The sequence below is a fragment of the Aspergillus ambiguus genome, assembly GCF_047715705.1.
Source record: "Aspergillus ambiguus strain CBS 117.58 unplaced genomic scaffold BDV59scaffold_30, whole genome shotgun sequence".
NCBI classification, from domain to species: domain Eukaryota; kingdom Fungi; phylum Ascomycota; class Eurotiomycetes; order Eurotiales; family Aspergillaceae; genus Aspergillus; species Aspergillus ambiguus.
Genome location: NW_027395543.1, coordinates 104802 through 116320, shown reverse-complemented (window position 1 = coordinate 116320; position 11519 = coordinate 104802). Strand labels below are relative to the sequence as shown.

General features: G+C 46.4%; 4 protein-coding genes across 4 annotated transcripts; 2 read left to right on the top strand and 2 right to left on the bottom strand.

The window, feature by feature from the left end:
- Positions 1-240: 240 nt before the first annotated feature.
- BDV59DRAFT_183897 (uncharacterized protein) lies at positions 241-728 on the bottom strand. The gene is made up of 2 exons (XM_073690610.1): positions 692-728; positions 241-639 (listed from the first exon to the last, which is right to left on the bottom strand). The coding sequence occupies exon 2, from the start codon at positions 598-600 to the stop codon at positions 247-249; it is 354 nt and encodes a 117-aa protein (XP_073545437.1). The 5' UTR covers positions 601-639; positions 692-728; the 3' UTR covers positions 241-246.
- Positions 729-4800: 4072 nt separating this feature from the next.
- Positions 4801-7052, top strand: BDV59DRAFT_209612 (SGNH hydrolase-type esterase domain-containing protein; the record flags this gene model as incomplete). Its single annotated transcript, XM_073695424.1, has 4 exons — positions 4801-5702; positions 5755-6664; positions 6698-6823; positions 6930-7052. The coding sequence occupies 4 exons, from the start codon at positions 4801-4803 to the stop codon at positions 7050-7052; spliced, it is 2061 nt and encodes a 686-aa protein (XP_073545436.1).
- Positions 7053-7812: 760 nt separating this feature from the next.
- On the bottom strand, positions 7813-9601 carry BDV59DRAFT_89412 (URC4/urg3 family protein). The gene is made up of 4 exons (XM_073697290.1): positions 9226-9601; positions 8823-9150; positions 8594-8767; positions 7813-8535 (listed from the first exon to the last, which is right to left on the bottom strand). The coding sequence occupies exons 1-4, from the start codon at positions 9379-9381 to the stop codon at positions 7901-7903; spliced, it is 1293 nt and encodes a 430-aa protein (XP_073545435.1). The 5' UTR covers positions 9382-9601; the 3' UTR covers positions 7813-7900.
- Positions 9602-10071: 470 nt separating this feature from the next.
- On the top strand, positions 10072-11366 carry BDV59DRAFT_183895 (uncharacterized protein). The gene is made up of 2 exons (XM_073690609.1): positions 10072-10572; positions 10630-11366. Exons 1-2 carry the CDS (start codon positions 10221-10223, stop codon positions 11280-11282), a joined length of 1005 nt encoding a protein of 334 aa, XP_073545434.1. The 5' UTR covers positions 10072-10220; the 3' UTR covers positions 11283-11366.
- The last annotated feature ends 153 nt before the right edge of the window (positions 11367-11519 follow it).

Here is an 11519-nt window from a genome sequence, read left to right as displayed (position 1 = left end):
CAACCTCCTGCATTCTTCAACCTCATCCCTACATTGCATGTTTTTAAGCATGGCACTTTTCCGACTTCTTACCCTCCTCTTTGGAGTGGTCAATGTCTCACATGGGACATCAACCACCTGGGAGATAGCACCATCTCGTCCGACCACTCCTGGAGCTGCTCCCAACTGCAACAAATGGTATACCGGCAAGAAGGGAGATTCTTGCTGGTCAATCCACGTTGCGTTTGGGATATCTCTGGATGACTTTTATCTCTGGAACCCTGCAGTCTCAGCTGGCTGTCTTTCCAACTTCTGGATAGATACATCGTACTGTGTCGGGGTTGGCCCTATGGTGACTACCACGACCAGTACTACGCCGACTAGAACAGAGCCTCCCGAGTTGATGACTAGCCGTTCGTTGCATACGGGCCCTGTGTTAACGACTGGTCTATCCACTGCGACCAAGGACTTCTCATACACGTTTGTCAACCCAATTACCTCGTGGAATGTAACGAAGTCTTCTAGCGAGACTGCACGGCCCCCAACAAAGACACAGTCAGGGCAACCGAAGAACTGTAACAGATGGCACCTCGTAAAGGCAGGTGACGACTGCGACAACATTTACACCAGGTACAACTCTTGGATGACATTCGAGGAATTGTAAGTTAATTCTGCCTTCTTATATGATAGAAATACTTATAAACTCTTATAGTCTTGAATGGAACCCTGCTCTCAAAGAGGACTGCCGCTACCCATGGATCGGCTGGTGGGTGTGTGTCGGAGTCAGGCCGACATCGACCTTTTCCATCAGCTTTCCCCCAGCAACTCCTCCACCAATGGAAATACCATTTCACACTGCCCCTGAGCCTGATTTCCCTAGTGAAACTGCAAGCCCCACGCAACCTGGAATTCCTACAGATTGCCAAGCTTTTTACAAAGCAGTCGAGGTGAGATCACAATCTACCTTGAGATTGCAGGCATTATGCTAACTGCGCCCTGACAGAGCGATACATGTGACCATATTCTCCGAGAAATACCCCTGTTGAAAAAGGAAGACCTCCACAAATGGAATCCTGTACTTGGTGCAGAATGTAAAGGATTAATTCCGGGCTATTGCTACTGTGTTGCGGCCTATTCCCCGGGTGAGTTGCCCATGCCGCCAACAGTGACCAAAATTCCATCCCCTACAGGAACCGGAATTGTATCAAATTGTGTCGCGTTTTACAAAAGAACCGACGGGGAGTCCTGTGAGGAGATTGCTGCAATGTTCGGTACTTTCTCAGTGATAGAATTCATGCGATGGAACTCGGGTCTCATGGAAAATTGCATAGGGTTGCAGGTAAAAGTCTTTGCCATGTGACAGTTGTTTATTTTCGGATTCAGAATTCTAACAAGTATCGAAACCATAGGATGATTACTGGTACTGCGTCGCTATTCCAGGGACTCCCACTACTCGTACTTCTATGGCAACGAGTGTTCCTTCAGTCGCTTTTCTCCATGAGTTCCATGACTCTCCTCCGTCGATTACTCCTGTACCAGGAGATGTACTCATACACTCTCGGTCCTCGAACAGGACTTCTCCAGGTAACTTCCTGACGCCTACGTGGTATTACAAAGGTTTATGAATGGGACATCCGCTTCTGCAACTGGTTCCGTGAAAGGGTACCCGGACTTGCCCGCAAAGTGGAATCTGACTCTAAGAGGTGAAAAGTTTCTGTGCATCAGAACAAGTTTCATCCTGACAGTGAGTTAAGTTCCTGAACCGTCGTATCTAGGAATGATACGGACTCCGTATGAATGCCTCTTCTACCACATTATTTTCCATTTGTGCCTAAGGAGTCCTGCACCGCAGAACAAATATGTGGAATGATTGCTATAGAGCCTGATAAAAACAGAGAATGTGGTTCTTTCCTTGTCGATATTAGGATTAGTCGTAGCTGGGAATAGATCTTTAGACGGCCTCGGCATCCAATCGTACATCGGCATATCTGACCAATGTTTATATGAACCTACCTAATACGTTAACAGAGATATCATGAGTTTGGTAAGACGAGAGTTCACGGAGACTAGCTAATACAGAAGAAATGTATCATATACTCATGGATTATCGCAAGGAGGGTCAATACGATCGATTTTCATATTTTTCCGAGCCCCCTGGCCTTTTTCTTTTTTTTTTCTTCTTTTCTTTTTCTTTCTTTCTTTCTTTCTTTCTTTCTTTCTTTCTTTTTTTTTTTTTTTTTTCCCCCAAAATCAACACTGGCTATTGCCTCTTCTCCATTTGGAGACAAACAACTAAGCCTAGCATCGTGGGATTCAGCGGCGCCTCTTTGTGATGACCATGAGGCCCCGTCGTCCGGGAACGAGGATGCACTGTAATGAATTACGCGTAAGATGGGAATGGCCTTAGCTATCTACAATTCTGAGGGTATTGAGACTACTGCAGTGGCTTGCGGCTTAGAATTTCATTTAGCAGTTTAGCAATTTGGAGAACAGTTCAAACGTAATATGAGAAAGAAAAAGAATAAAATAAAATAAAATAAAATATAGCAAAGTAAAATAAAGTAATAAGTACCAGAAAATTGATGGCCAACAACTAGTTTGCTAATAATTGCTAAGATTGTCGACCCCAATAATTACTTCATCGGCATGCCAGGTTTTTCCGTCGTCAGATGTGGTGAAGCCAGTCGAATTAGTGCCCCTATACAGGTCCAACGTCTTGCCGAAGTGCTGGTCTGTGTCGTTTAAATAGATAGTAATGTTTTCATAGCCTTTTTCCTTCGAATTAGCAAGCCATTGGATAACAAGATAGGGCTTGACGCAAAAATTCTCACTATAGCCTTCAAGGATTCCACAAGTTCCGTGCCCCGTATAGCATTCATCTGCAGAGTACAGGTATAAGAGATTGTCGTCTAAATCTGAGTTATGTTTTTAGTATGGAGTCTCGCAATACGGATATCCGTCATTCAAATCTACCGTCGCTCTCTTCAGAAACAACGTCTCCGTCCATCGACACTGCCTGGAAAACCTTGCTTGAGTCGACAACAACTGCACGTTATATGAGTCTGTGGCGCTTAAATAATAGAATGAAGATAGATCCAGACCTTTGAAATCAATCTGTGTCCCTTCTGGCACAGTAAGATACAATTGTTGGGTTTGCCCACCTATACCAAAGCAAAATATAGTGTTAGCACTGGTAGGACAAGTCATATGCTTGGTAGTGAATGGTTGAGCCCTACTTGGCGTATAAGCGCTGGCAGCAACACACCACTCAAATGGGCTTGCAGAACAGCCCCTGGCAAATATTTAGCACTATATACGCATATCTCAATTATAAGCTTCGTGTCATACTGGGAGTTCTGGTCTGGGGACCAGTTCAACAATGGCTGGTATAAATTAGCATCATCGTTTCCGGCTGTAGATGAGAGACCAATCCAAATTGAGACCCAGACTGCGTCATCTGCTAATCCGACTGCTGCATCTGCCGGCACTCTTGGGGGTACAAGCGACCAGCTAGCCATGACTATGTGGGCTTTCGTCGAGGGACCTGTGTAGAACCCGTTCCCAAATACCCATGTAGCCTTCCCTATCGCCATGACGGGAATGATGACTATTAGGCATAAACTACTCGAGAACAAACTCGTTTTGAAGTTAGGCATGGGGCTTTGCTAAGTATGGGGAAAGTAAGCATTTCCCCCATCATTGGCTTTACGCGAAAGGGGGCAAGTTGGTTATATATTTATTGAGTCTGCCGAGGTAAAATTCTGATCTGCTCCATTGATGGAGGTTCTGCTCATTATTCATCAACTTCAGTGAAACGGGACTGTTCAAACTTGAAATAGCCAGTAACTGAGGTCAGCTGGAAAATCCACTCAAACCCTAAAAAAAACAAGCTTAAATATTGACTGTTAAAGGATAACCTAAAAAATTATCAGTCTCTCTTCTGGCATCAATTATGCAACTACTATTCGGCACTGACTTCTCAACAAATTGTGTCCCCTATTTGTCCATATATAGCAGCCAACGTCTGTCAACGAGTATCTAAGTATAAAAATTTGCGATATACCCCCGTTAATCTGTGGAGGTGGGCCCATATTTGACATCCTATATCGCACCATGCGGGAGAAGGGCTAGAACATATTCCGTCATGATGCAGTATTCCATTCACTAAGCTTTTATATGAATACTTTTCCTGACAGTGCATTCTCACATCTATAACAGCCATATCGGCTAGCAGAGTTCGCCTATATCTAAAGAAAACTGACATTGATCTATTATATATTAGGATTTCTCCTTAGCCAACTAAAGTATCCATGTACACCTGACCGGAGTAGTGCATAAGAGCTTCATCCTACTACTTAATGGCTAGAATTAATACATCGGGCTTTACAAATTGAGTTATATCTGAGATTATGTTTTAACGTATCCCACATAAGCATTTAAATGACATTCATATATACACTGTGTGCATAAGGAATGAAAGGACCAGTGGCCAACTAAATCTAGGAAGATAAAGATCGACAAAGGATTTCTTTAACGGCGTTTATGCAATCCCCTAATCATCTACGTGAATCTACATATATGGAGACTATATCCAATGAGAATCTCCGGAATAAATAATGCGGGTATCCCTAATTCGAGTGAATATAGTTATCATTGTGGCGAACAGGTAAGCTATAAAAGGACGTTATTTTTTCAGAACTTGTAGAATTTCCAATCACCATCCCTCTTCCTATTCCTCTTTCACATCTAACTCATTCCATCATTCTGTCCTATCTGGAGTTACAAGTGGACATTCGCGTACGGCCTTTAGGTCTCTTCGACATGGCGAAATTACATGTTTCAGCTAACCTTTTCTCAAACATCTTTCTTCCTCTCCTTCTGGTGGACCTCATTTCTGGGTATGCAATATACAACCCAGACAATGTCAGTCCTTTTGCCAAATCTGCTGCTCTTTCCATGAACACTTCGCTATTCGCTGTGGATAGTCACAATCCTGACGGCGGCATCGGTAATACCGCTTGGATTACGAGATGGGCTGCTATTGGAGATAGTTTCACTGCTGGGATTGGTGCAGGCAACCTATGGTCAAATGACTATGAGGACGTAAAATGCTCCCGCTATGATAAGTCCTATATCGGGATTCTGGATCATGTTTTTGGCGATTCAGTGAGACATTTCCAATACGTGGCATGCAGCGGCGCGCGCACTTCCGATATCTTGGAGCAGGCTAAGGCATTAGCCCCTAACTTGAATCTGGTCGTAATGACTGCTGGTGGTAATGACCTTTGCTTGTCCGACGTTATCAAAACGTGCATTTTTCTTCCCTATTTTCGTCATGAAGGGTGCCAAAATGCCATCAAGAAAGCCGAAGAGAATATCGACACTATTCTGAAGCCGAATATTCGCGAGATATTGAAGGAAATTAACAATAAAATGGCAAAGAAGAGTGTCGTGGTGTATGCTGGATATGCGCAGTACTTTTACGACGATGATAAGGACGATGATTGCACGTTCAAACAGGATTTCACGTTCCCAAAATCAGGATTGGGCTACAAGATGACCCTGGAAGATCGTAGGAAATTCAACTCTCTAGTCACAAAGACAAACCAGGCTATCAATGAAGTTGTTGATGAGTTTCGCGAAAACAGAGATGGCTTGAACTACTTAATTCGGTTTGCGGACTGGGACCCATGGCCGAGACACGAGAGAATTGCTGGACAGATGTGAGTACGCTTCCTTCACAATACTTTCCTATCAACTAATCTTTTACTGCAGGTGCTGGCCAAAATCGACAGGAAGAGTACCAGATCCAAACCAACCCAACCTTCAGTTCTTTAAACCGGCCACAGATACGCCTGAGAGGGAGCTGAAAAGACGTGATGAACTATCATTGAATCTTGTTGAGAAGTCGCCCAATAGGAAAGGGTGGAAGGAAAGGCTTTACAACTCTATTCTTTACAAGAGTGTAAATCCCTTCGCCGAAGCCCTGGCCCGTCTGACTCGGCGAGGTGCCATTTCACCTCCTCGCTGCCCCACGGACGATGATTGGGACATTGGCTTTGGCCTACCAGATCGCTGGGGGAAATTTTTCCACCCAAATGAGCTCGGGCACACTACATTAGCATCCTTCGTCATGAATGCACTCCTTTCTGCAAGGACAGAGCTCATGGGTGAGAGCTATGGGGTGTGCAAGGTCCGGGACTCATTCCATTGTTTTGAACATAACCGGGAGTCCCTCGCGAAGTACATATCCCCCTCCTTTGTTGATGAAACCTACACGAAATTTTGCGCGGAACTCTACCAACAAGAGACTCCGAATTGGATCGATGAGCGCATTTTCAACGAAGGAAGCCATGAAGCGCACAAGTACACAGTTCAACTGAGAAATGGCGCAATAAAGCTCGACAAGGAAGAATGCCTTGATTCGTTTAAGCACCTCATTTATTCTTGCGATATGGCTCGAGACCCTAATCCCCACGGTTGGAAGCATGGAGGTACATACCAACGAGGAAGCTATACTTACAAGTTGGAATCTGTGTCTCCTCATTCTCGTCCCTGGCCTCTTGAGAAGCCCACAGGAAAGTGTGAAGGATGGTACAAAGGACTTTTCGGTTCCTATACCGTGCGAGGTGCTGGTTGGGTTGCCGATAATGGGCAGAAACTAGCAGACAGCATCAAGTCATGTGTGGGACTGGGGTTGACTAACTACCATTTCGAGTGGCTTGACAAACCGGACAGGGATGGCATGGAGTGGAAAGCCACTTTCCGGACTCCAATTTGGACTCGCCTCCGGTGCTTCAATAACAACAACAGAAGAGAGCAGGTGGCCTTACTGATGGATGCCGTGGCACAGACTAATGAGTTATTGACTGGGTCAAAATTGCGCCAAGGTTGACGTGAATGGTCCGCGTAATGTACTGTGTCCGTAACTGGATATTTTGTATAACCAGACAGAAATCACATTTGGCTATTCAGTTCTACTCTGTAGTATTCGATTGACTGCCATTATCGTCATTTCCGTAGAGGATTCCCATCCTGTAGACGTAAATATCTCCATTGTGGACTTGGCTTGACAATCCATGCAGTTTTCATTGCAGAATAATAATCGGACAGGGAGGGCTTCCCATCTCGGTGGCCCTTGTTTCTCCATTTGTGAAAAATTGATAACCTAGCATATCTATCTAGTATTATGAGAGATTACACTCTGTTCGAGATTCTCATGGCCCGGCACCAGTACCTCCACCAGTTTTTCCGTGATTCCCCTATGGAAAACGCATTTACAATCAACGGCCCATGGATTTTTTTTCTTTTTCCTTTTTGGTTGGTTGGTTGGTTGGCTAAATGTGTTGAAACGAAAAGTCCGCTGCGACACAGAAGACGGAGGGGGAGACTTCGAATCCATTGATCAATTTAGGTTCCATCTCAGAGTATTTCGTACCATCGCGTCCCAGAACTAAAACTTCTAGGATTACCAAACACAAGGTTAGATGTTTAGCAGGCCATATTGGTTAGGGAAAGAAGCGAATTCTACGGAGATGACGAACGATTTATCATTATTGAAGAAGGGCACAAACAAGATATCCAGTTCAGTTCCAACTTTTACTTCAGTTGGAAGTGCAAAGTTATCGCCGTATAACTCACACTGGTCCTTTCAATCAGCTGGAATTTCTAGTGCAAAAGATACCTAAGCCTCCATGGCCTCCACCAAAAGCAATCCAAATGAGGCGAGAAGATCAATCGCTGTGACTGCTCACTCCCCCCTCTTCGTTACGGTTTCAGTTGAGCAAGAACAGTAATAGTCGACGGCCTGTCTGCGCCGGTTTAATATAATATAAATTGATAATATCGCTCGCAAAGATCCATAGAAGTCATGACCGTACCACGGAGATCGTCATATATTCGACTAGTCAAGTTCTGGCTTCTAGAAGAGCGTGCCGTCACCCGAGTTCAAAATTGGACTGGACTTGGTTTCTGGTCGTTTTGCAGCCGCAAGTTCGCGCCCTGCTTTCCATGTACCTGCCTCCAGCATCTGGGGCAAACTCAGTCGAGTACCTCCGAAACGGCCACTAGTTGCGACACGTTCATGTAATTTATCCAATAAGGCAACGGTCATTGCGCGCCATTCCACAATCTCATCGTCACCTGCCCCGAAGCACGGAAGGTCACCACCACCAGAAGACTGTAAACCCCTCTCCATAGCTTCTGGCTTCAGCGTTAGAAGACCCATATCGACAAATAGCCCGCCATTGCGATACTCTGGAAGACCCGTTCCGAGCTCGGCATTGGCCCACGGCGCTGATAGGAGACGGGTGAATGGCACCATCAAGGTGTATGCTAGCCATTGGGTGAGTTTATGGAAAGGTTGTATAGAAGCCGTCTCTGGGTCAGACCCGTCATCTGAGCACTGCCTTAAAGCTCTTAGTGGCCAAGCATCGCCTATAGGTTGACCCCGAACATGAGTGCGGTCTGAAGGCCAGATTGGAATAAGCGTCTTCTGGAGGATACTCCAAAGGAGGGAATAGTCTAGGGATCCCTCGCTGTTTTCTAGTATATAGTCTTTCCGAATGTCAGTAGGAATGATTGGTTGGTAGAGCGATCGAATGAGGCTCCATACCCACAAGCAGACCAGGCCGCCCCGAAGGTCCAAAAAATTGGGGAAGACTCAACAACGACTCCCCGAGTCTGCGCAATATATCTCCACGAGCGGAAAGGCCAAGCAGATTATTGCCTTTACCAGCTTGAAATCCGGCGGAGAGTGTTTCAAGGCTCAATGCTTGCAGACCTTGACCTGTAGAGGACTATTAGATCACCTTCAGCCGGGGAAACGTCAACATCCTGCCTACCATGCACAATGTCCTTTCGTAGGGAGGCCTGATCCGCAAACATCCCATCCAGGTACATATGAAGAGATGCGACGGCAATTCCCTCACTTCTTGTATAGACCTCCTCAGTATCTGGTTCCTTATACCGCCAAGTATCGCCTGCTCCGGCATCCAAAAGCACTGAAACGAAAAAGAGATCGATCAAGCTCCGCGCCTGCTCTTTGACGTCGTAACCATCTTTCTTCCAAGTGTCTAAGAGGTTCGAGATCCGAGGAACGCCTCCGACTTCGAAATGCTGCCAGCGACCGTGTGGAGGGATCAAATGATAGCGGTCCGGTCCGAAGTCGCGCTAATGAGGACCGTTCAGCAGGGAAGCAAAGGAGGCGGCCGATCTAAACAGCAAATTATGGGTATAGTTACATACTTCGATAATACCCATGACATAGTCGCCAACTTCGTCCAACCGTTCAGGGTGGTAGTCATAATGACTCAAGCTGCCTTGCTCCGCAAGTTGAAAGACGGCGTGAGCCTTCTCGCGAATGGCTTGGAGACTCAGAAGGTGCTCGATTTGATTGTCCATGATTGCCGGTATGAAGGTATACAAAGTTACGTGGGCGATCTGAAAATAGGGAAGATGGCAATGGGTGAGGCCGTGGGCATTGCCCGTACCACCTCGTTGCGGGGAAGCTCTCTTATCGGGTTTCTCCGATATGACCTGCGCCGTACTCTTGCATATCTTATCTAATACCTACAGGAGATAGTTAGCGAACAGCTGTAATGATTACGCCGATTGGCAGATGTTAGCTGTTCGAGTAGTACGCGTTAAGGAGCGTTCATGGCCGAATGAGCCGAATGAGTTGGCACGCGTCTCGTCGTCTTGTCGTATAGCAGACGTCCTTCTATCAGTAGTATGTCATTCTATGGGTAAGACCGAGGCATTCACAAACTGAAAGATTGTGTGGATGTCCATTTCTTGTTCCTGTTGTGCTATACCATAACACTCTGGATACATTAGTACTGCTACTTAGTGGGTTGGTTACGTAGGGACGCCATGGCCTGTGGTCTCTGTGGTGCAGCGCTCGGAACGTGGCTTAAATTCCGTCCATGCTGAAGGCTATCTCGACGCGACAGGATCAATAGACCGTCTTCGTGAGACGGTTGATATCCTTTTCTATATCGACTGATGGGATCGTGTGATGACGTCGTCACATTCCCGCTGACAAATGGTTCGGCCTCGTCGTCCGCCGACGCTGACGAGCACACGCGGACTCACTCTCTCAAATATCCTGCACGCCCAGCTGGTCTGGGATTATACAGGTAGCTCGATCCTCGGACGCTCTATTTGCCAGCGTCAAAATTTTTTTTTTTTTTCGTTTCATCATTCAGTTGCTTCTTCATATCCTTCCACACACCCCAGTCATGGTGGGCCTCTCGCAGGTGCGCAGCTCCAACTCTGCGCTCACCTCGCACAATCCTCAATTTGTCGCCGTCTTTGTGGGGGGAACGAGTGGGATTGGCGAGTACACAGCGAAACAACTTGCCAGTACAGTTAAACAGCCGACTATTCACCTGGTGGGCCGCAATCCAGCCGCAGGGTCGCGGATCGTGGACGAGCTCAAGGCCGCCAACCCAAATGGGACCTTCAATTTCATCCAGTCCGATGTTTCCTTGCTTCGGAATGTTGATGAGGTGTGTGCGGTGATCAAGAACAAGGAGGATACCGTTGATCTACTGTTTATGACGACGGGGCACCTTGCAGCTTCGAAAAGGGGTACTGTACCGGGTCTTTTTCCATCTTCCTATAGGTACTGATTATGTTTCACGATAGATACGACGGAAGGCCTTGAGAATAACCATGCCCTCCGATACTACTCCCGCATGCGCTTCGTGCAGAATCTCCTCCCCTTACTCAACGCATCCAAAACACCAGCAAGAGTGGTGACCGTGCTGGCAGCAGGACAAGAAGGGCAGATCGCCGAAGACAACTTCGATCTCCAAAAGGCATGGTCATTTGGCAAGGCCGCGACATATGCTGCCACCATGAACTCCCTGGCAATAGAACACCTTTCCTCGCAACATCCGTCAATCAGCTTTGCACACGTTTTCCCTGGTATCGTTCGCACCCCCTTGATGAATAGTTCTTTTGGGTCAATTGCTGGCTCAGTCCTGGGATTTCTGTCCCGACCGTTTTCTGTGTCGGTGCAGGAGAGCGGTGAGCGCAATCTATTCATTTCGACCTCGGCCGCATACCCTCCTGCCGCCCCGGCAACCCCGTCAAACGTCGGAGTCCCCTTGGTTGAGGGAGTGCAGACAAGCACAGCGTCAAATGGTCAGGTCGGTGGTGGTTCCTATCTCTTGAATTATGACGGCGCCGACGTGACCAATGGGAAGCTCATGAACGAGTACCGTCAAAAGGATTTTGCTCGCAAGGTTTGGGAGCATACCGAGGCAACTTTCAAGAAAGTTCTGGGAACTGCTTGAACACTAAGTGAGATTTTATTGACGATGATATATCGTTTTACGTTTAATGATGTTTCGAAAAAGTTGTAACCCAATAATATTACGTGAAATTGATTTACTGGGTGGGTTTCCCATACAGTAGTACCCAAGAATGTCTATCAAGGCTCCAGGTCATCAATATCCAACAAAGGCCGGTGAAGATAGTGCAGTGTTTGCCAATAGTATGTCTGCGGACAGATAAATGCCCATATATTCCGT